This window comes from Bacidia gigantensis (genome assembly GCF_019456465.1).
Source record: "Bacidia gigantensis strain McMullin 20006 chromosome Unknown contig_244, whole genome shotgun sequence".
NCBI classification, from domain to species: Eukaryota; Fungi; Ascomycota; class Lecanoromycetes; order Lecanorales; family Ramalinaceae; genus Bacidia; species Bacidia gigantensis.
The window spans coordinates 1072575-1095436 of record NW_025408600.1 but is presented as its reverse complement, the minus strand read 5'-3'; the positions used below and the strand labels follow the sequence as shown (position 1 = coordinate 1095436).

General features: G+C 48.8%; 8 protein-coding genes across 8 annotated transcripts; 1 reads left to right on the top strand and 7 right to left on the bottom strand.

Annotated features, from left to right (window-relative positions):
* Nucleotides 1-715: 715 nt before the first annotated feature.
* On the bottom strand, nucleotides 716-1303 carry KY384_004997 (uncharacterized protein; the record flags this gene model as incomplete). The annotated part of the gene is made up of 2 exons (XM_044813499.1): nucleotides 716-817; nucleotides 935-1303. The coding sequence occupies 2 exons, from the start codon at nucleotides 1301-1303 to the stop codon at nucleotides 716-718; spliced, it is 471 nt and encodes a 156-aa protein (XP_044669777.1).
* A 3355-nt stretch (nucleotides 1304-4658) lies between these two features.
* KY384_004996 (uncharacterized protein) lies at nucleotides 4659-4995 on the top strand (the record flags this gene model as incomplete). The annotated part of the gene is made up of 2 exons (XM_044813498.1): nucleotides 4659-4744; nucleotides 4821-4995. 2 exons carry the CDS (start codon nucleotides 4659-4661, stop codon nucleotides 4993-4995), a joined length of 261 nt encoding a protein of 86 aa, XP_044669776.1.
* Nucleotides 4996-5304: 309 nt separating this feature from the next.
* KY384_004995 (uncharacterized protein) lies at nucleotides 5305-6223 on the bottom strand (the record flags this gene model as incomplete). Its single annotated transcript, XM_044813497.1, has 3 exons — nucleotides 5305-5923; nucleotides 6015-6118; nucleotides 6173-6223. 3 exons carry the CDS (start codon nucleotides 6221-6223, stop codon nucleotides 5305-5307), a joined length of 774 nt encoding a protein of 257 aa, XP_044669775.1.
* A 2982-nt stretch (nucleotides 6224-9205) lies between these two features.
* Nucleotides 9206-10943, bottom strand: KY384_004994 (uncharacterized protein; the record flags this gene model as incomplete). The annotated part of the gene is made up of 2 exons (XM_044813496.1): nucleotides 9206-10442; nucleotides 10507-10943. The coding sequence occupies 2 exons, from the start codon at nucleotides 10941-10943 to the stop codon at nucleotides 9206-9208; spliced, it is 1674 nt and encodes a 557-aa protein (XP_044669774.1).
* A 762-nt stretch (nucleotides 10944-11705) lies between these two features.
* On the bottom strand, nucleotides 11706-15167 carry KY384_004993 (uncharacterized protein; the record flags this gene model as incomplete). Its single annotated transcript, XM_044813495.1, has 6 exons — nucleotides 11706-13103; nucleotides 13150-13307; nucleotides 13354-13744; nucleotides 13809-13882; nucleotides 13929-15059; nucleotides 15140-15167. 6 exons carry the CDS (start codon nucleotides 15165-15167, stop codon nucleotides 11706-11708), a joined length of 3180 nt encoding a protein of 1059 aa, XP_044669773.1.
* A 661-nt stretch (nucleotides 15168-15828) lies between these two features.
* KY384_004992 (uncharacterized protein) lies at nucleotides 15829-17867 on the bottom strand (the record flags this gene model as incomplete). Its single annotated transcript, XM_044813494.1, has 2 exons — nucleotides 15829-15963; nucleotides 16017-17867. 2 exons carry the CDS (start codon nucleotides 17865-17867, stop codon nucleotides 15829-15831), a joined length of 1986 nt encoding a protein of 661 aa, XP_044669772.1.
* Nucleotides 17868-18692: 825 nt separating this feature from the next.
* On the bottom strand, nucleotides 18693-19862 carry KY384_004991 (uncharacterized protein; the record flags this gene model as incomplete). The annotated part of the gene is made up of 1 exon (XM_044813493.1): nucleotides 18693-19862. One exon carries the CDS (start codon nucleotides 19860-19862, stop codon nucleotides 18693-18695), a length of 1170 nt encoding a protein of 389 aa, XP_044669771.1.
* A 1497-nt stretch (nucleotides 19863-21359) lies between these two features.
* KY384_004990 (uncharacterized protein) lies at nucleotides 21360-22271 on the bottom strand (the record flags this gene model as incomplete). The annotated part of the gene is made up of 2 exons (XM_044813492.1): nucleotides 21360-21593; nucleotides 21642-22271. The coding sequence occupies 2 exons, from the start codon at nucleotides 22269-22271 to the stop codon at nucleotides 21360-21362; spliced, it is 864 nt and encodes a 287-aa protein (XP_044669770.1).
* Between the last annotated feature and the right edge of the window lie 591 nt (nucleotides 22272-22862).

Here is a 22862-nt window from a genome sequence, read left to right as displayed (position 1 = left end):
CTACATAGTATAAATGGCTGCGATAGGCAGCTTAAATAAGAAGTCTTCGTTCGCGTCGACGCTATATCTTTGTTCGTTGTTTTAATGTGGTTCTACTCTATAATTGAGCATAATATATAAAATACTTTAGTCCTCGTATTTACTTCTATTCGTTCTTGCATATAGAGTAGTATAATATATTGACCGCGGAATAGTCTACTTTGGCCGGGTCTCACCTCTTGTCGCTATTTGAGAGCCAATCATGAGCCTGCAGGCTACCGTTACTTCCCAAGGGAGGACACATAGTTCATAAGTCGTTGTATTTGCAGCTTTACAAACCCTACGGCTGCATCGCAACCCGAGCGGAAAAAGAAGGCAGAAGCAGGAAGAGCGCGAAGAGAGACATTAAGTCTCATACGTTCGGTCTTAGTTCTTTCTTGTGAGTATCAAAGCACTTGTTGTGGACAATGGTAACGTGTCTCCTATCACTCGCTATCTAGCGAATGTCGCGGAAATGAACAATTACGGCATATCCCTTGAGACAAGTTGCGCTGATATCAGATGCATTAGAAAGAGGAGAAACTAATATCTCATTCCTCCGATAGCGAATGTGTCCCTGCGTTCATCATAAACTTCCAAAACCCATCATTGCCCTTCCTCGAGCCGTTTCCTCACTTCCACCAATCTTCCCTTCGGCTCTCTACCCCGCGTTCAGCCCCAGCTTTCGATCAAGACCTCAGTTAGGGTTGCAATAATAGCTGCTGATCTTATCATTGAAATTGATGGTAGTCAGATCGGGATAACCTGGCGAGTAGGTCCCGAAATGACCCTCGGAGTCCTGACAGTTATTGGCGCTAAAATAGCATTTCTCATTATTCCAATACCATATACGAAACGGTGTGGCTCACCTGAAGAAAAAGCAATAAGGTCCTTGATCCGGCCCGACTGATGATACCTGGTCGTTCAGATCACCTCCCAAGGGTACTATTCCATAGTCAGCTTCCCACGTCCTCGTTTCCTGCGCATTAGGAATAATGAAGCAGTGGCCTTGCTTACCGCACTTATACAAAGGCGCAACAATATGAACGCAATATCCCTGGAAGTTACGATCGTTGCACAAGTATACTCCAGCATTCGCACGTTTCTGCAATTGATCCTTTGCTGGCTCTTCCTGAGCTAACGCGCGTGGAACTAGGTCCTTGGGGAGACCATCGGGAAAGACTTCAACTTGCGTTCCCTCGGGGTATTCGATACCGTCAATGACGGGGGCTGCGGAAGCAGAGACGATCAGAGCGGCGATTGCTGTGGAGAGAGCGAACTTCATGGTGAGAGCTGAATGTGTATTGATTGAGTCAATTGGAAGGATTGGGTTTATTGGACTTTGAGTAATTGGTGAATTGTGGGTTGAGATGATGGATCATAGCTGGATTTCACTCTCTCTTTATACCCTTTCTCCAAGGCTTAGATCGGGTACTCAAATTTAATGGATATCATTTCGATTACGACCTTGTGCCGTGAAGAGAAAGATGTCGTTGCTTCCAGTCGTAGCAACCGATGCCATCCGCTTTTCTCTCTGCTTTGATGAGCTTGTGGAGTTGGTACGAGCAGAGATTTGATTTGATCTCGCAAAAGGGGTGTCCCCATCTGCGGAGCATGATGTTGACAATGTCAGGCAACTCTTGATAAGCGTCGTAGGAGATGTCATCCATCATGCTTCGAGCAGAGCTCCTGATTTGATACCGTAGATTGAGGTGTCTCCATCCAAGAAGCACGATGTTTACAAAGACATGAATCTACTTACCAAGTCTGGTAAAAGGTGACGAGCAAGCTCGGACTTCGCCAAGACAGTTGACCAAGCAAGTCTGTGCACGTGAGGCAGAGGTAAGAATCTGGGGAATAGGTAATATGCCGTTTTCATTCCGCATCTGGCATGCGGGGGCTGCCACCACGTGGTGGTTGAGCATTTGCCTCGTTCTCGAGCCTGATTGGTGACGAAGTACGCTTGAATATTAATCAGCTTCCTTGTTGTGGTGTGGTCGGCCCAACCGAGGCAGCCCGCACGATTTCATTGTACTCACGCCGTAAGCCTCATAAGCCTCCCGCATGAGCCAAAATGCACACTTGTTGCCTAGAATGGATAGAGCTGCCGAGTAAGAATGAATACACGTTGCAGTTTGCGGGGTTGCAGTCTAGACTGTACTGTCAGGTGATGAGACCTCTCCAGTCTTTTTATGTCGGGCAAGAAAGAGTCAATGGGAATTGCTCGTTTCCTGGTACTGAGTCTTCCATCTTACTCATTTCTCATCTTACAGTGACTTGATGGCTGACAACCTTGGTCTGAGTGGCATACGATATGTCATGCTTTTGCTGCGATGGTATGTGGCCTCGGCAGATGTTGTACGAGCACTCTGAAGCATCTTATGTAGCTCTGTTCTTGTCTGCATTATCAAGGAATATTCGCATGATTAATAAGTCCGTTTTAGGCTCCATTCAAGGCTCTCTTGCGTGGTTCATCATGCATTCGTTGGGTGTAATCTCCATCACTCTTCTAATGCCGGAATCGAAAGAAAATGGATGGCACAGAGAGTTTGTACCGTGGGTCCGATGAGAAAGTCGGTAGTAAAACAATTGTCCGATCGGAAGGGATCATGAATATTTTCGAGGAAGAAAGGGCGTCTTTAGATCCCCGGTAATGTGCTAATCACGCGGAGCAGAATGGGAAGTTCTTACCTACATGTGCCATGTTGTGAGAGTACGAAAGCCAGACCCTGATGAAGTTGAATTGAACAGAGACTACAAAGAGCATCTCAATTGCAGGTATAATCCAGTGTAGGTACTTCTAAAAACTTAGAATGACATTTTGGAGAGGAGCTATTAATCACGTATACGATCTCAATCGCTGGGTTTGAAAGCAACCCAGTAACCATTTGTGTCCAATCGAATGTCCAATTTTGGTTAGGTACAAATCATTAGAGATCATAATTTCGGACGGTTAAGCATGGATCAAGCCATATCAGGACTTAGCACGGAGCCAGATATTGCAGAATGCCCTATAAGGAATCCAGTGGTCAAGGTGTTGTCGAGAAAAGCCGACAGTAGAGTAGCTTTAGCCTCAGGGAATACCTCTACTTGCACTCGGACTACCTTTCAATAGCGCTTTGTTAGGGCGACAAGACTTGCCGAGTCTACGAAAGCTAAATCAGAGTAAACCACTTGGACACACCTTGTAAAAGATGGCCAGGCCAGTGTAGCCTGCGGTCCATTCCATTCGGCTCAGTCTCGAGTCCGGTTTGTGTAGTAAGCTAGATAGCTCGCAGGGGATGCGACCCTTAACTGGACCAACTATTGGTCAAGCCAACTAATTGGTACACTTAGCTAGCAGTCCACCACCGTTGGCCTCCATGGGCCTGACCCAGATGCGAGACTGTCAGTCTCGTGTGAGTGGGTAGACATAGGTCAATGTTGAAGGCACAAAAAGTACAATGGATGCGAGAAGTCTGTACCAGCAGTATGAATAAATCATGCTGATAATCACGATTGACACTGTTCACACAAAGAAAGAAAGTGATTGTTGCCCTCTCACTTATCCTCGCAGACCTGCCCCTCTCTAACAAAAACGTAGTATCAGTACTAGCAGACTTTATCCGAAGTGAATTTCATACTTCAAAGAGGGAGCCTCTTAGCAAATTATGGAAAAGAACTACGGATTTAGGAGTCACATGAGGGTAATCTCTGAGATCTTAGCGGCCGCCGCTAGCTAATTATCAGATCTTACCCCTGAGTGACTCTCCACGCCGCGTTACCATCGACCAAAGTGAATATGCGTGGAATCACTCCGAACCACCCTTCATTCATTCAACTATCACTGCACATGTGGCTTCTTTAATGGTAAACCCTCAGCTTATACAGCTGTCTGACAGGCATGACAGGCAAGACAGGCAATGAATCAAATGCCGGACGGCAGCAACCGCACGCATGATATCATTGAACCTTCCATACTCGAGTCGTGTTGTCATCACCCCCAATTGAGTGTCGCGCCTCCCTTACCGCTTCAAGATGCAATGCTCACTAGACGTGTGCCCTTCTCCTACCCCATTACTTCCCTTCATCCTGCCCAACACACCTAATCCTCTGACCTCACGTGCATGGCCGCACGTCTCCTCATCCCACTCTCCCGACGCTCCATCTCGAGCAGTGTTCCAATTCCAAAACATCCATCTCTCCTCACTCGCGTGACACCCCGCCAATTCACAACATCCCTCAAAATGTCCACCAACAACGCCGCAGGCTCCGCGCCCCAAACCCGATCCCAAGACCCCAAGAACCACGACGCCCACCACGATTCGACCGACGGAGAACTGAACGCATGGAAACACCGCGCCCCCTACCGCGTGCACAACAACGACCCGGACTTCAAGCCCCTCTACACCGGATCCTGCCACTGCGGCAAAATCGAGTTCCAGCTCTCTCGGGAGAAGCCGCTGGACGCAAAGATCTGCCACTGCCACACATGCCAAAAGTTACACGGCGCGCCATTCCAATGGTGCGCGATCTTCCACAAGGAGGACTTCAATTTCACAAAGGGGCATCATGACTTGGGCTGGTATGAGAGCAGCGAGAAGACGTGCGAGCATAAATTGCCGTGTAAAGTCAGCTGCGCGTATTGTCGGACGCCCATTATGGATGAGGGGCGGAATATGATACTGTTGTTTCCGACGCTGATTGATTGGAAGAGCGAGGAGGAGAGGGCGAGGTTTGCGCCGACGTGAGTGTTGCTTGTTTTCTTTTGTTGGTTGGTAAGGGGTTGGGGATAGAGGTGCTAATTGGGTTGGGTTGTGTAGGTGCCATATGTTCTATCCGCGTCGTGTGGTCGACGTGCCGGATGGGAAGCCGAAGTGGTCGGGGATTAGTGGGAGTAGCGAGTTGGTTGAGGATACGTCGGAGGAGGATAGGCATAAGCATAAGAAGGCGAAGCAGGAGCAGGAGCAGAAGGAGAATAAGGAGCATAAGAACTAAGGGAAGGGTCATCCAAGGTTTCAAGCCCAAAGCAACAGCCTTTCATCAAAGGGTGTGCCAAAGAATTGCGCCAGGCTTAGGACATCGAAGATCATGCACTCCGACCATGCCCAAAGAGGTGAGAATGGCTGTTTGAGACGGCTCACTGTATATATCAGACGACAAGGAGGAAGCAAAAGTGGCTGAGTAAAGCATATTGCATGGAAGAAGGGCATAGCTTAGCATATAATCTCAGCATAGCATTGTATTTTCATAGCACTGCAAAATCAAGCTTGTTTACAAGATTTCTTCGTACACTCATCAGTCCCATCAAGTCCCTTCCTGCCCAGGCAACACCCCTTCACCACCCTTATTGTTATACTTTTCGCCTGTCCCTCTCTTCACTGCTGGTCTTTCCGCGATGCGATCAATCCACTTCAGCAAGTGCGGAAACTGTTTCTCCATAACCTCCTTCGTCGTGACTCCTGAATAGTCCCAGCCCTTCACCCACGGCCATGTCCCAATATCGGCAACACTATACTTTCCCTTCCCCTGACCCGCGAGGTACTCCTTTGGCTCGCCAGTATACTTCCCACTCAACTGGATCTCCAGCACGCCATATACCCTCAAGGTCTCATTCTTAAATCTGTTAATCGCATAAGGTATCTTCTCTGGAGCATACTTGTTGAAGTGGTTGACCTGGCCCATGTAGGGCGCCCCGCTGCCGTGCCAGAAAAAGAGCCATTGCAGGCATTGGGAGCGTTCGAGCTCATCCTTGAAGCCGAAGACGTCTTTGCTGTCGTATTCTTTGAGGAGGTAGAGGAGCTCGGCGGAAGTTTCCATAACGGGGAAGGGGGGCGATTTAGTATGATCGACAAGAATAGGGATGCGCCCATTCGCGTCGAGACGGAGGAACCAGTCTTCTTTTTGGATGTTGGTCATGATGTGGCTAGGAGGGCGTCAGTGAAGGGTTCAGTAGTGGTGGAGTCGAAGCTTGGGTTATTAAAAGAGAGATGAAGGGGTTCTAGGGGTAGACGTACATAATGCTTTGAGTCCATTCGGTGCCGTAGACGTCTTTCAGCTCCTCGAGCATGATTTGCACCTTTTGGCCATTGGGCGTGGACTGGGTGATAAGATGAAGACCCTAATCCCGCTCGTTAGGTCTGATTATCAGTGAGAGCTCTTCTTTGATACCCACCTTTGCGTTCTTCACCGGGTCAGGTGTTGCGTCTTCGAAAAGGCCAGACATTCTACGTGATTGGGGAAGGAAACACTTTGCAATTGCTGTAGGAGGCCTGAATTGGAACGTCAATTGACTCAGTCGAGAGAGAGACCTGTACATGTACCGAATTAAAAGAGCGGGGTCGCGAAGTGCGTAATTGCTTTCAAACACGGCGATGACAAATGGACATTCGACATGGAATGATGTCATTCTATTTACTTTATTCGTCATCCAACGGACTCCGGCCCGATCCTTACGCCGAGAGGTTCGCACGCGAGTTCCCGCATGACAAAGCACCTTAAACCCATATGATAGTAGTAAGAGTCCTTGAACACGCAGCAAGAGCCCATAATGCATGATCATGCGTATTGGATTCAGTCCACTGAGACCTTTAGCTGATACTCTCATTGCAATCTGATCTTCGAGATCTCCCTCTTAGCAACACACCCGTTTCCATAAAACGACCCACAAACATGTGAAATTAATATCCTCATGGTATTATCTTAGGTACCCCAGTTCAATTCATTTTGCCCAAAAGTGTTGAGTCGCAAAGACACCATGAACGCGTACAAGTATTCGTGATCCGAGCTCGGCCACGTCAGTAGCAGAGGTTGATCATACCATCCCAACCACAAAAGCCTCATCATATTATATCCCACTGGATGTCCATAAGCATGTCAGCCATGAGTATCATACATTTCACCAGCCAAGCCCGCAAGCTTAGCAATCCCTGCCATAATCTTGCTGAGTGAATTCACGATTCAGCTCTTCCACCCATTGCCTGTCTCCACGCTCCCGCCAACCTCCCTCTCCTGAAATCTAGCCCATCCCTCCCTCGTCTGCGTCAGAGGCAGACCATGCTCAGGATCCAGATCCGCTGGCATCACCTTCGACCTGACCGAGATCTTGTGTCCTGTAATACTGCGTCCGAACGACGGGCCAGAAGTAGTTTTGGATGTGTCGGGTTTTTGGCGACGGATGAAGAGAGCGCGGACGGTAGGAAGACAGGCGGCGATACAGGTGAGACTGACTTCAAGGACGGCCCAGATACCAGCCTCGACGTTCCCGTCTGTGGGTAAGCGGAGAGCATGGTGAGTGAGATGGTAAATTGTAGAAAGAAGGGGATTGATGAATGAGGGAGGGAGCGCGAAAGGTGGAAAGTGGGAATAGAGATAGTGAGAGAAAGCTTACGGGTGAAGTCTTTCGAGACGACCTTGGGGATGGTAGTTGCGCGGATGATGCTGACGACGCATATTCTGAGCCTAGGCGTGAGTACTTGCGCTCGCAGAAGGACTTATAGACGTACAAAGCTCCAACGTTAAATATAAACGCAAGGCCGATCTTCTGCGATATTGTGATATGCAGGTTCCAGACGATAGGAATGGGATAAATCCAGACCACGACATCGCTGAGAATGTTGAGGGCAGAATGGACGCCATAAAGTACCACTGGATTGATGCACGACCCGTCCAATGGATCCGATAATCTGGACCAGAAGAAATGAATAGGTCTGCACTGGACAATGAAAATCATCTCGAAGATGCACGTGAAGGCGACAATGAAAGCAATCATGCCCCAAATGAAGATACGGCGTTCTTTCGTGACGGCAAATACTCGTTGATAGAACAGGAGCATGGCGACTTTGCAGCATCCTAAATCGGCGACGTAGAAGAGCTCGAAAGCGTAGAGATCCTGCAGCTCGAACATAAGAGAATGCTCGGACGAGACAGGGGGTTTGCAGAAGTGCCTTACCCGTAAATATTCGGTGAGGTTTCGAAGAGAGACTTCTTGTGGGGGTAGGCCCATGCCATTATGCCACACTGACAACAACACCAGCGGTCAATCGGGGCTATCAGAACCGAACGCCTCTGATAATACACACTGAACGTGTTACATGCATAGATCCCCCATATCATAAGCTATTCGAAGATGTATCAGTCACACATGTTGATTATGAACCTGCTACTACGAAGGGCTTACCAATGTCACAAATATCATCACATCGTCTGCTCCAATCCCCTGCTTGTGCAGGTGCCGAGTGACAAGTCGTATGAAGACGAAAATTGAGGCCAACACCGAGAATATGGTACATATCACGATAGTTCGAAGACCAGGAGAGCTATCTACGTTGCCATGATAGGGTGGAGAAGAGACGGCTGAGGACATGTCTACTCCTGATTTTGCGCGAGATCAACTGTACGTGTAGACAAACGCTGTACTGGTCAGTAAATTGCTCTTCTTGATAAGGAAAAACATGACCCAAGAACCATCAATGCCTGGGCTCTTTGTTGGTGTTGCAATCGGCTAGTCGAAACATCTTCAACTCCTCCATCAATCGTACGCTTACAGAGTACATCCCCGCTAGAACGAATCTAATTATGACGAAATAGATGGTGAGACAGGGGTTCATGACGAACTTAGTCTCATGATCAATGTCTAAACCATACGTAAGTAAGCCCTAATACAACGATTTCCTAAGGCATTTTCAGTGTACACCGAAAGTAGCAAGGTCACCGTCTTTCTTGTTAGAGCGAGGCTTTACTGTTTGAAAGCTAAGGCTCACGATACGACTGTATAGGATTGCGTGCCACACGCAGGTACTATACATCTGTCCTCTGTCTTTGATTATTGGGGGTAATCTGTGGTTTGGTCCCATAGCTTCTCCAGGCTAGTCAAGGCGAGAAGCGAACCCGGGCAATGGTATCCTCTGCTTTTCCATCGGTCTGTCACGGAAAGAAGGTTCAGAATCAGGGTACGCTCGAGAAGCTTGACGTGTTCGCCAAGTGAGAAGTAGAGTATTTCAACGGGCCAGACTGGGATATACTCCCTAGCTCTTGCTGCAAGGGGTTGACAAGACGCAGCCATGTGCCATGTTTCAATTGAGGCTTGATCTCTTGATGTCTCTGATCCCTATAAGCTTTTGAAATCAATTGGAGCAGATCTTCCAGCTTTTCTCCAGAAACGGGTCTCCATATTCGATTAATCAAGGGACAAATGATCTCAAAAGTGTCATCGTTCGCCCTCGACTGGCAGTGCCCCGGCTATCAAAGTCAGAGCCTGCTTGTTGAAGGCCGAAAGATTGCGCTGGGTCAGCGGTGTCGGACCAGCAGCTGTCACTGGGATCATAGCATTAGGTTCAGGAAAAGCTAGATTGAATGGAGCAAACCTACCATCGTCAATGCCAACGGTCGCCATGTCCGACCTCATATCTGTGGATGCTTCTCCAAGTTTGACTGTCTTCGCCTTGTGCTTCATATGTTTGTGGCACTTCACTCCTTTTGTGCATATGTGCGTCTTTGGTACTAAATTTCTTGCAGGCGAGTCTAAAAATTGTTTCGCGATCTCGGCTCCTTCCAACAGTTTATTTTGTGTTGTCCCTTGCCTCTCTGTGTTAGGTTTCCATTGATAGTCTTCCCAAAAAGCTTTACACAAGGCAGCGAGAGCGGTCTCTTGGTGCAAGATAGCTCCGAATTCTTCTACTGAGCAGCAGTCCCAATCACCAAGTTTTGATTTGAAGATTTGTATTTGCTCGTGCGACCATTCAATCTTCGAATCGGGAGTCGGCAGGTGAAATTCTTCTTCGATTAGGGCAGGAGCGGATGAGGTGGGGGAATCCTGATCATCGACTGTTGATGCAGACCATGACGATTGTTCTGGCAAGGGATACGATGCATCCTTGGCTTCAGGAGCCTGTATACAGGGCTCGTCGGTAAATGTTGGGACGGAAATCTCAGAATCTTGAGTACTCTTCGATACCATGTCAAAGTATCCCACGTCCTCCATGTAGACCTTTTCGAGACTTCGATTCATTCGTCCCACAGCTGATGAGGGAGGTATCTTTGCCGCGTCGGGTAGCCTCATCGCACGGTCAGCAGACTTTTTATCCTTATAAGCGTCGACGCTGATCTCTAAGCCCTTTGCAATAGCTATGCCCTGTATTCGTGACAGCCTAGGAGACGATATGATTGACTCAAAGCTACGTAGCGATTCGCGAAGCAGAGCATTGTACCCTACAATACTCAACCTATGACAGATCCCATTGCCTTGCTGACCTGTAGATGATGTTTCTACTTGCGATCGCGAGGACTCTAATGCCTGGTCCTGAGCGTATTCTTCTCGATCTCTAGCATCAAATTGCCGTTCAAGCCGTTTGACTGCATGGTGAATTTCCTGTAGTCGCACATGCATGTTAAATGTGGTCTGGTCGATGTTATTCGCAAGATTGTTTGTGGTTGATGTATAGATACTGTCAGTCTATTAGTATTATCAAGAAAAGCCATCTCACCAGCTCTTGTATCAATCTCACTTACACACTAAGGGCTGTGCAACTCATATGTAGCATCGCCTTGTAGGATTCGAGAGTCTGTTGGAGGGCCTTAACGTCATTCCGGCTGAAAACGCTGTAGGTGAAAGCTTGCCAAAGACCAATGCTCGCCTTTCCGTCAGTCTTCATGAAAGGCATGAGGGTTCTCTGAATATCTTTGAAGACCTCCAAACAATTGCGTATCAATGATCCCAGGTTATCCAGCATGTCCACAATGATACTGTCGTGTTGTTCTCGATTCCTTGCAATGAGTGACTGCAAAGTTGCAAGCAAAGTATAGAGGCTTTGAAGTTCGATGGCGAGCCTTCGAATTTGCGGAGGCGCTTGTCGGGCACCGTTGACCATATTGAAAGTTTGCTTGCTCACCTTGATAGCCATTCCAACAGCCGCGAGGACTGTCACAGCGCTTGTAAACGGATCCATCTCTCAGATTATAGTTGGCTGATACCATGAGACAAATGACAGAATCATAGCAAAACAGCTCGATCGACGAGCTCACTCTTATTGGCCTAGAAAGTAGGCTCCCCTTCAAGAACTGTGCGGCTTCAATCACTAACGCAGCGCAGCAAGATTTTAATGAGCATCCGATTCGCCATAATGTCTGCAAGAAGATCGATGAGAATATGATGTCAATAGCAGGCAGATGGACAAGATATCAATTTTAGACGAGGCTGAAAGACACTGCAGGTGGGAAAGGCTGTGTAACGGAAATCTCCCTGCCACAGCTTCATCAAGCAACGAGTGAGTGAGATGCAGGATAGGTATTCAGTAACACGATGCTATGTATAGCCTCAGACCTCTTGACAGCAACATAAGTGTCGAGAACAGCCTTCATCGGAGAGTGCAATTCAAAGGTGAAGGTCAGTTCAATAAAGCCGTAAAGCTAAGCCTGTCACGTAGCCTAAACGTCAAGACGGCCATTATGGAATAATGGTCACTACAACAGTCAGATGGCCAGACTCCAAGAATTTTCTAATTTTCCTGAGTCGTCTTACTTTCCATCAAGGGTACAGACATCACCTAGCCTACACTTTGCTCTCTTGCGCAGCGCGACATGCAGCACAATAAACCGCTCAAAACGAGCAACACCGCCCAGGTATCAATCCATAAATAATCCAATATAAACATATCACATAGCCCATCACATCACTTCTTCCAAACCTTCTCCCCTCCCCTCTCGAAGTACTACTTCATCTTTCCACTCTTCCTCGCCAGAAAATCGCCCAACAACCCATCAAGCTGCCTCTCAATCTGCGCCAATTTTTGGTTCTCTTCCTTGTACAACCCTTGAACAACAGGATGATCTCTCTTCGGTATCACGCCTGTCTTGTCGTGCACGATGATTAGTAGATCTCGGATCTCGCTATCGTCGTCCATATAGGCGCGAAGAGAAGCATCTGACCACGTTGGCGTGCTGCGGCGTGTCTCTTCCGTCGTAGTGGTCGTGTTAGTTGTAATGATGGAGGGCTGGGAGGCCGGCGAACTATCGAGATCTTGGGTTGTTATTTGTCGCTTGGTGGGTGTGGTAGTAATTTCGGAAGGTTGCGGTTGGTGACTTGATGATATCGGTGCTTCGATTAGTTCTGGTGAAGACGAGGGTGAGCTAGGAGATGGCAGGTCGTCGTCTTGAGATGAGTTGTCGGTTATGAGAGGAGGAGGTTGGTGCGGTGTGCTGCGCTCCTGAGCGCTCGGTGGTGGGACTTCGACCGGTGATTCGGAAAGACGTTCTATTGGCTCTGGTTTTGACGCTGGTGGGTGCGTCTCGTGCTGGGCGGCCTGTGCGACGTTGAGGTGGTGGTCTGAGGGTTGAGAGACTAGTTCTCGCTCGGGCTCGGGCTCTTGTTGAATTTCGTGAGGTGCAGGGCGCTCCATTTGCTGCTCGGCTGAGGATGCCGAGGATGAATCGAAATCGTCCATGTGCATACGCTCTTTTGATCTTTTGGTCTTCACGGGCTTTGGCTCTGACGGTGATGGCCTTAAAGCATTGACGACAGGGCTGAACATGTTGCTACTCTTCTCCCTGGGAGATTCCGTCAGCTTGAGGGGCTCTGCTACGGGGCCTCCTTCACTCAAATCCTCGACCCGCTCATCTCGTAGAGAGTTGGGTGACTTGGATTGTAATGGCGAAGGAATGTGATCAAACAATGGCTGCGATTCAGGCAAAACAAGTCGCATCGATCCATCAGGTCCACCGTTCGTGGGTCTCCGATCCGGATCTGGCGCGAGATTTGAAGGACCTGATGAGACTGATCTCTGAGAATTGTTCTGGTTTTGCGTAGTGTATGAGCTTTTTGGCGATAGTTTCGCTGGTGGCTGTTTCTGAAGCTTGCTAGTTTGGCGATGGGGAGAGGAGAGCTTGCTATCCATCGATTCCAACGATTCCTTGGGGGTAGGGGATTTCCTTGACATCTCGCTAGAGGTCTTCTCGATGTCATCTGTGTCTTTGTCTTGGCCCTTCTTCTTGTCTTTTCGTCTGAACATGCCACCGAGCATGCCTTTCTTCTCCTTTTTCCTCTTCTCGGTCCCAGCTTTGCCAGTAGGCTCATCTTTTTCCAACGAATCGAGGCTCCCCCGTATCTTCATCTGCGAGTTTTGTCAGCATTCGCAAAGAAGAGCTGAGTACACTTACTTCTTGAACTTCGGGTGTTTGTTGAGGTCCCGCACTCGAATCTTCGCGAAGTAGACTCGGCGTCAAACTAATTTTGCGCGTCTCCAGGCTTTCATCTTTGAAAAACGAATCGGTGTTTCGGACCGTTCCTTTGCGTGATTTGCTCGCCATGCCGTCGTCTGCTTGATCAGTTTTTCGTTCCATATGGGTTGCGGTACAACTTACCCGCTCTGTCAGAACTCTCGTCACTGTTTCGCACTTGATCGACACCACTACCAGGATCGACGCCATTGCGAGCTTCAACTTCGGGTCTGCTCGGTTCAGAGCGTCTTCCATTAGTATTGCCATCTCTAGCAACTGTTGCTGCGGGTGCCGCATTGATTTCTCGTTCTTTCGTTTGATCCTTTTGTACCTCCTCGACTTCGCCGGGATCTTGACCAGTTTGTTCAGCAGTCTCATCGTCTTCCTCTTCGGAAGAGTATTCGATTGCCTCAGGTTCTAGATACGAGTTTGCTTGGGTAAATTCAACCTTTTTCCCGTTGCGCCGTCGAATTGCCTTTCTCAAGGGATTTAGAGGAGGTTGCCGTTTATCGTCGTCTTGATCACCGAGCATCGTCTGGGAAAGCTAATTAAAAAGATCTACATTAGTTGTGCGTGTAGAGACTATTGACAAGGCTTACATCTAAATTTCTGTGTTTGTTCAGTCGAGCTAATCTTTCCAATGGCGTTTCGATGTGTTCTGCAGGGAGATAGCCTATTTATGTAAGCTGGAGATGTCAGAGTCGTGAAAGACAGCATACCAATACTGTTGTCCTTGATGACTCGTACTAGCCACCAATAGCTGTTGCTGTCGTCTAGCAAGACCATATTATCTCCCTTCGTAGCATTGGCCTGGCCTTCGACAGTAGCGACGAACGTATGCAGAGCGTAAACAAATTCGAAATCGATGTCCTCTATTTCTCGTAAGCACTCTCCACCCCATCCCGAATCAATGAAGCGTGAATTAAGATCAATGAAAATGTCTTTGGTATCATCATCAGGTGGCCGGGTAGTAGTATCCGAGTACCATGAGGCAACGGATACTGATGAGGAGCTTGTAGGGGAGCCTCGTCTATTGTGTAGATTTTGCTTCCGCAGCAGATCGTTAGAGCCATCATCCAATAGAGGGTCCATTTCTGGCAGCAGCATATGGTGAAAGTCCTCCAGATCTAGATTATCGTCCACGTCTTCATCTAGATCAATAAGATAGTGGTTGATGTAGCTACTCCGAGTCCTCGAATTGGATTCGTTGAATGAGTTGCGCCGGTCAGTTTCGATTTCGATTTCGTCCACGAGAGAGTTCGAGAGCCGATCCGGAACATACTCACCCTCCTGATGATGAACCTTGGACGGAGAAAACTGCCGATACTGGCGAAAAGACGCAAAAGGAAAATGCTCAGGGGTTTCCTCATAAGGGGAGGAGGAATATTCCATTGGGGGACCAGGCGGGTGGGCTGCCTTCTTTACAGGGTGGTACACAAGACTTGTGCGAGTGGGCCAGGGGAGCTTGGGAGCGGGAAACCCACCATCATCGCCTATCGAAGGAGAGCTGGATATCTTATCGTTCATATCATCGTCCAGTCCATCATCCCCTTCTTCTTCAACCTCATCCTGGGCTGCGTGTTGCGCCGAGTTCCGTAGCAAGTTCTCACTAGGATCTTGATATCCATTTGCCTCTGATTCGTCATGAAGCAATTGCAATTCTTTCCCAGACAAATCTGTGGAAGCTCGGGGGCTTCGACCGTGCTGTTCATTGATCTCGAGCTCGACATGCTTGAGAGCTTCTGCTTGGTGAGGGGCTGGAGGGCCGTCGCCTAGATGACTTGGCCGAGCTGGTTGGCGAGTGTGATCTTTGGCGGAAGGTGCATCCTGATCTTGCAGGTCGATTGTATCTGAATATGGCAGACCGATAGATTAGTCTCGATGTAGCCATTGGCTGGTTTCCTTCAGGTGTGCTGCTATCTCTACGCACCTGCACGTATAATGTGGGGTCGTGTCATGATGAGGGACGTTTATGCGATTCAGGCTCGAGGATTGCCGCGCCGCGTGGTCTGTGAGGCAGACGAATGCTTCAACAGATGCTGCGCAATTCGAGCAGAAGCTCAGAAGCACTCAGACCGTCATAAGCCCGGTCTTTCGTCTCTCATTCACTTCTAAGAAGAAGCCAGTCTGGCTCTGTGGGCGTCGATCAAGGCGGAGGGGGGCTGGCAGGGGGTGGACTGTCGTCGCAGTTCAGGCTGCGTAGTCAAGGTCGCAACCCAGCAAAAGGCCTGTCGTCGTGGGTTGAACTCCCTGGATTGTCGCTGATACCTTCCAATGCTTGCGCAGCTCCCACGAGAAGCGGAGAGAGTTGGTCGTGGTGCAAATGGAATCAGGGACTTAGGTTGCCCGGTTTCAAAAGAGGCTTGGCAATCTTTTTGGAGATCCTGCGATCTTGCCCTGAACTATGCTATTTATGGACTATCGCGTGACTTTAAGGTGCTTTGCACATGGCCAACCTTGTTCTCCACTTCAAGCTGTCAACACCGCTCATCTCACGAGTAAATCTTTCATCTGCTCAGACGAGCATAATGCTCTTGATTCTTGGGTATCTTAGTAAGTGCAATGCCATAAGGAACGCCGACCCCAAGAATGCCCTGCAAATACACGCCAAGAACCACGTCAGTGAGCGATTTCATCGATCGATGTCACCCCATCGTACTTATCCAGCTCGCTTCCATCCCCAGAATATCCAATGCGATCCCGGTTGTCATCAATAATGCGGCCGTACTCCAAGAGGAGGCGGAACATGTATATCTGTATAAGATCAGCCACACCACATTCAAGGCTCCGGAACGAAGTATACATACCTCGATGTCCTCTCTTCTCAATACTGTTTTCGCCCATAGTCTGCCTTGGTCCGCGATTTTCTTCCCTTCAGTATCATGTCGTGCAACATAGACCTTATCATTCTCTCCCACATCGGCGGGTGTCCTCTTTTCCGGTGGGGTACCTACGCCTAAGAAGTAGGTAAGCAAAGTCCAGACGTCGTCATATCGATTATCCATGGGAACAAAATGGTGCCAAGCGAAGAGTCTCGAATCATGCCATTCGCGAAAGATTGTCGACTTGATGCCCAGAGCTTTGCTCTCCAGGAAAGAATGCCATCTACCGGAAAATGAATGCCCATCAACGTCCACTAATAGCTTGTTCTTGAATTGTTCGCCCAGATCCATCATACCCTTGAGGGAGAATATGTCCGCGTAGAACGGGCAGCCGTCAGGAACGCAGCCCCATGTCTCCGTGAACCCTACGTCAGTGTGCCCGGCCGCGAATGTCGATGGATGAAAGTCGCGGTAGTTCTCGTACTCGCCCCTTTTTTCGGGCTGTTCGGTCAAAATTCGAACTTCCTTCCCGGCCAGCAGGGTGCTGTTGACCGACATGACCAACCTTTGACGGTGCATCTCTCTCCAATTCTCGGGATTCTGTACACCGCCCGAGCTGACACCTCGCCATATCATGCTGTCTCTCTTATCTTCCCAATCTATGTCATGCTTTCCGTCATAATCATATCGCTTGTCATGCAGCCAATACATGTTTGCGGGAAAGAGGATGTCGCTGTTGACATTGACCTTGCACTCACCAAAGATAGGCACAAGTCGTTTAGTCGGAATCATGGTCGAGCTGGAGAACAAGAGGCCATGCTTGTCTTTTAATGTCGGACCCACGGTACACAAGTCTGAGCTGCGATTGAAATTGGATACCATGCCACCCAAGCGTGTCTTGTATCGTTCGTCAGCGTCTTCGATACTGGCATCAGGCTTTCTTGCAGGAGACTCTGGCGGGCATGCAGTGCTGGCTACCTCCATATACTGCTTTCCGTGCCACGGGAACCACTCGGGATTTTCAGCACTCTGAGAAGTCTCCTCCGAAGTCAAATTGGCGAGCCCATCCAGGTTTTTCGAGAACTCGTAGACGGACTCGGGTGGCGTGCGTCGACTTTGTAGCTCTTTCTCTAGTAGAGCCTGCATATCCTCCCAAGGTACCACAACTCGAGGCTGGTCCAATCTGTTCATGGCAATGTCCATATCTGGTAGGTATTTGGCAATCTTTTCAACTAGGGTTACAAGAGCTTCAGATCTCCAGCCGCCGTTCGTCTCCTTTGCTATCTTATGATTTCGAATGTGGATTCCGGAAACTCCCTGGTCTTTATCCCTCCACATATTGCCGGCCAAATCGCGAATGACCGCAGGTTCGATGGCCCAGAACGGTCGCAGATCATCCATGACTTGCTCAAAGTCATCGATATTGTGCGCTTTCCTCTTCCGCGCGAACAAATACCACTCCTTGAAACCTGGCGGAGGGTGTCGACCATAACGCGTTCTGTATTTTCGTACAGTCTCCTTGAAAGACTTTGACCTGTTTTCTTCATAGAACCGAAATTCTTTGTCTGCATTCTGCATCAAAGTGACGATAGGGTGATTGTCCACAGGTTCGAGAGGGTCGTCGATAGCTTCCCCTGAGTGCCATGGCTTCTTTTTCCGCCCCGGTATCCTGATGTCACCCAGTGCGTATTTCCAGTCCTTCAACTCTCCCAGATGCCCTCGAAGGTCGTCGATTGTCAGACCCCAAAATATTGCGATGTTTGAGGTGATTGCGGCTAGGAGGAGGAAAAGACAAAGTATGAGGAACAACCGTCGGGAGGGTCGAAGGCGTGGCATTCTGTCATATAGGGGCGGCGCAGCGCAGTCGACCTTGCTCAAACGAAGGATTCATTGAGCAAGTATGGATTAATTCAATAGACGGTGAATACATCGTTGCATCGTCTTGTTCTCTTGGTAGCCTGCTGGGTTCATTCATATCCACACAATAATCTGGGGAAGGATGTTTGGTCACTAGTCCTAAATGGGTTAGTATCATGAGTAAGTCGAGATGAAACCCTAAAATGTATTCTGAAAGTCTGACGGGTTATTGGTCCCATTCAGTTGAGGAGTATCCAAGATATATTTACAGGTATCTAAAGTATATGTGAATATCAACAAACTTCAACCATCTCAATCAGAGTATCAGCTAGTCCAACCAAAGCCTCAGTAAAGTAGTTACGGACAATCTTCACCTCCTCGGCTGGCATCATTTTCTTTCATATAGCACAATCCTAATGCTTCCTACATCTCAATTGCTGCTCATTAATCGTGTTGATAACTAGACTCCAGACATTGTACATTTCTGGAATCTGTCTTCTTCGGATATTTGACGCCCCTGTAATTTTCACCAACCGAAACTCCACGCTATGTAAGCACAATTTTTTCAAAGCAATTCAACTCGTTGAGAACAGACAGCTCAACGGACAACATGTTTTTGCCGAGAGTCGCTTTTCGATCATGGTTCAAGTCCCGGTTGCGGTCGATATGGACCTAACTGCACAAGCCACCGGGAGCATCATTTGCTGAGATAGCACCATTATATCTCAAAATCCCCATGAGTCTGTAAATTGGAACTTGGGGGAGGCGACAAAAAGCCAATAGCTCCGTCCAATTTCTCCAGCATCAAAATTTATTACCCACGGGTATCGCAACAAACGCAATCGTGATGGGCACCGCAATCGCTAAAGCCCAAAGCTCGGCTGATCTGACCATCGTCGTCTGCATTTGTCGTAGGCCCTCATCTTGCACCTTGACTCGATGCTGAAAAAGCTTTTTGTACCAAGGTCTCCTCTGCCACGCAGCAACCCATTGCTCCCCAGAGTAATTATTTGCAGGTCCAAAAACCTCCATCTTAACAGGCCATGAAGGCCGAGTTGACTCGTAACTAATGTTCCCCGGGCCGCCGTAGTCGCCTTTCAATCCCATTTCCTCTTCATCGAAAAGGTAAAAGTCTTTTGTCTTGATCTCCCAGGCATGATACTGCCGTGTGTGCATCTGATGTAAAATTATGCAGAGCCCTTGTGTTCCACAAATCACATTCGTGATGCCGAACCACCAGAAGGGTAGAGCGAATATCCGAAAAAAGCGCGATGCAGATGAGCAGGCGAGGATGATCGCTATGAGAGATCCGATGACGATCAGAGAAGCCGAAAAAATCCGCAGAAACCACTTCCACTGGCGAGTGCCATTGGTCAGCGACCATCGAATGAAATTTGGATGGCTGTGGTTGCGGAGAGTGCTGTCGAGCATGCGCTTGATAGGTGAGAGAGCGGAAGGATGAGTCGTATATTCAAGAGCGCGGAGGACTGTCGCGCGGTCGTTGTGGGAGAGGTTTAATTGTCTGGGAGAGCCTGGGGCAATATAATGATTCACGATTCTGGTGATCTCGTTCCGTAGTGGCTGTGCCTCAGCTGGGTGCCAAACAAATTGTTCGTCCCTCCGTAGCCCAGTAGATTTGACAGGTGATATCGAAAACTTGATGTCACCCAAGGTCTGGGTGTATTCATCCGTGAACTCGGATTGCTGGTAATCAGCACCACCCCATGTATCACAGTCGGAGATATCCTCGCTCATGACATCGATATCATGTGTTGCTATCATTCTGAGTCCATTCTGCTCTCTTATTGGAGGCGCGCGTCCCGTCCATCGAGGTGATAATGCGCGCTCATACTTTGGGATGGAGCGGAAGCGCTGGAAGTAGTCCACCATCCATAGATAGAATTGTAGGTTCTCGGCATCGTGGGAGACGTAGGTGAGGTAGTCGAGATAATCTTGCAGGGAACAAGGCGGCATACATTTGTTGCATATGATGTTCTCAAATGAAAGTTGATGGGGAATGGTGACTCGGTTAGCATCATGCGATTTCGGGCCCTTGACCACGCTGAGGTGCCCTTCTTGCTTCGAGGCCTTTGGAGGGCGTCTGAAGGAAAAGAAGGATTTGATTGACGACATGCTGTTTGACCAATGCGCCGCCCTCGTCCTTAAAGAGCACTGTATTAAGGGCTGGGCATTTCTCTTTCGATTTCGACAATCAGAGATATGATCATGATTTGCCCCCTCTACCAACGGAAACGAGGACGATATTGCTCAGGTGCGTAGGTATGTTGGAGTGACGATCATTTGAGAGGCAGGAAGATGAATTATTACTGCTGTTAGCCTAGGAAGCCTCCTAGCACCTGGAAATTTGGGCAAACACGGCACAGTGGATGGATTTTCAAGCTTGCGGTAGCTGCCGGGCCAATTTGATCGGTCGGGGGTCTACAAGTAATGGTGAAGGAAATGAGATCTGCCGCTCCTCCTTCCTCCTAAGTCCTAACTACAAAAGATTGCCGGCTATGCTTAGGAGGTGTAAGTAGGTGCAACGTAACGAAGCACCAAGAAAGTGATGATGGTCATGATGAGCGGGGCTAGGCTTACTAGAGGCGGACGGCTTGCCACGCGACGGTCCTCTTGCTTCTGTACCTGCAGGGTTCCCACATCGAAATTGTCCCCTGTTGGCTCGCTTTAAACCGGTGTTTACTCGAATTGGGAGCCAGTCCAAGCCAGTCCAAGCCAGTCCAAGCGGATTCCTCTGCCGTGCTGCACGCCTACAAATGCAAGGCCCGGATGCCCCACCCTCCCCGTCGTTGGCTTGTTCAGACTTCCCGGGAATGGAGTGTATCGCCGTGCTACTCGGAAACCGTATCTCTTTAGATTAATGTCAGTGTGTATCACGGCTCACGTGCGGAGCGGCTCCTGAATTGCTTGACCACGCGGGAAGCAGGGCCAGCAGGATTCGCAGCTACGAACAGCAAAATGTTGCTACAGACTTTACTCTGGCAAGCCCCCAAAGGATCCAGTCATTTGAGATTGAAGCCATTGAATGTGCCCGGAGCCTGACCTTGACTTTGGGTAATGGAGCCCATGCTTCCAGGCTTTACAGTGGTAGCAATCTCGCGTATACTGTTTCAAGAGAGCTTGCCTGTTCATCATTCAATATTAAATGAAGTGACGGCAAGCTGCACACAAAGTCTGCCAGGGGAGAATTGTAGCCGCCCACCAGCATCCGTGGCTTGAAGCGAACGTGACGGAGAGGAAAGCCCACGCGTGGATTCGATCAATCAGGAAGTCCAATAAGTATCTCTTTGCTATGACTTTGTTCTCCTTGTACCAGTGACGGACCCCTTGGTTCGAGTATATTTACAGATGGGTAGATGTGCAAAATGCGGCTTCCAAACTCCGAGAAGCGTACATCAAATGAGCAAGCTTTTACCTTGTTTCCTCGCTTTCGTTCCGCACACAAGGTCAACTCTATAAAATGTGTAAGCCTCGATTACCATGCAAAGAGGAGATTGTATACTGTACCATCGGTCTTGAAGGGTCGACAGTGCCCTTCAGTTTCGCTGTCTCTGGCGTTCCGTCCGCTTTCGAGGATTTGTCCGGGTCAGTCCCGACGTTCGTTGAATGTTTGGTGTCAGTATTCGAAAGGCCTTCCTGCTTGCCAGACTGTGTATTTTCCCCACCAGCTGGTTTCGACGCCGCTTCCTGAACTAACGTCAGTGAACGATTCTATGGTCAGGTAACAATACCAACCATATCCTCGTTGTCTGGATGTTGCTCGTCTTTTGTCGCTTCGCCCTGCTTATTACCGTAGGCGCTTTCTATCCTTTTCTTGGCCCCGCCTTTGGCATCCGGAATGTGCTTTCTCGTGTCGTCTTGCTCCTTGCCTCCACTTGCATTGGTCGCACCCTTGAATTGGACCCCTTCTACATTAGCGCCGCCTTCCTTCTCATGAGCTTCGTCCTTCGCACTTTCGTCATCGGAAGAATCAGGGGTGTCTTGTTCGCCATCACTTTGATCTTCACTGCTGGAGTCGGACGGCTCGCCGCTTTCGTTGGTCTGTCCTCCATTATCCTGCCCTTGCTCCTGCTCCTGCTCTTGCTCCTGCTCTTTCGGCTCTGGCTGAGGGTCATCGGCTTTGTCAGCGTCGCTTTCACCATGTTCTTCGCTTTCGGAATGTGACTCGTGCCCGTGCCCACCGCCATGGCTTTTCTTCTTCAATTGAGGTTGCAGGAGATACCAAGTCGCAGGTACCGTGATAGCAATCGATGTTATAGCCCTGTAAGCGTTAGAGAATGCGATCTTCATGATCAAAAGCAAGATGCGGGCCAATTCCAGAACGCCCTTATACCACTCGAGGAGTGATGAGGGAACCCATACCATGGAAGGTCACTTCCCGACTTGTGTGTTGCATGTGGGCCTTCTCCCCCTTCACTAGCATATGTTCTTCTCTGTATCCGTAGCCCGCGAGGTTTACTTGCATGCAATCTGGTAGCCCGGAGTGATTTTTTGTATATGTGGCTGGTCCATCGTGCAGACTGCCTTGCTAATACCATTGCGAGAAGGTTAGGATATATGGAGCTTCCCAGAGATTGCAACAATCGGTATGCTTGAAGTCCAACTCTCAAGAGATCGACCGGTTGCTCAATTAACTTATGGATCCTTCTGGTAGCTCGCCATGAATGCAAAGCTTTAAGCCGCTACTTACCCTAGAGCTAGTCTAGACTGAGGTGACTCGGCTTTAGCATCGCGGACTTTGGGATTGACTCGAATTCACGAACATGGATTCACCATCAAGAGATGTACTTCGACACCCAGATACGACACAGAACATGTTTGGTCAGAGCGACAGTGTAGTGTTTTCGCTCTATTATGTTTCACATGCAACAAATCTACCCTTGTTTTCGATGCTGCCTGTCAAGCAGCAGTGCTTTATGTGACATTTTTTCAACCTGTGGTTTTTTTAGGCCCCCA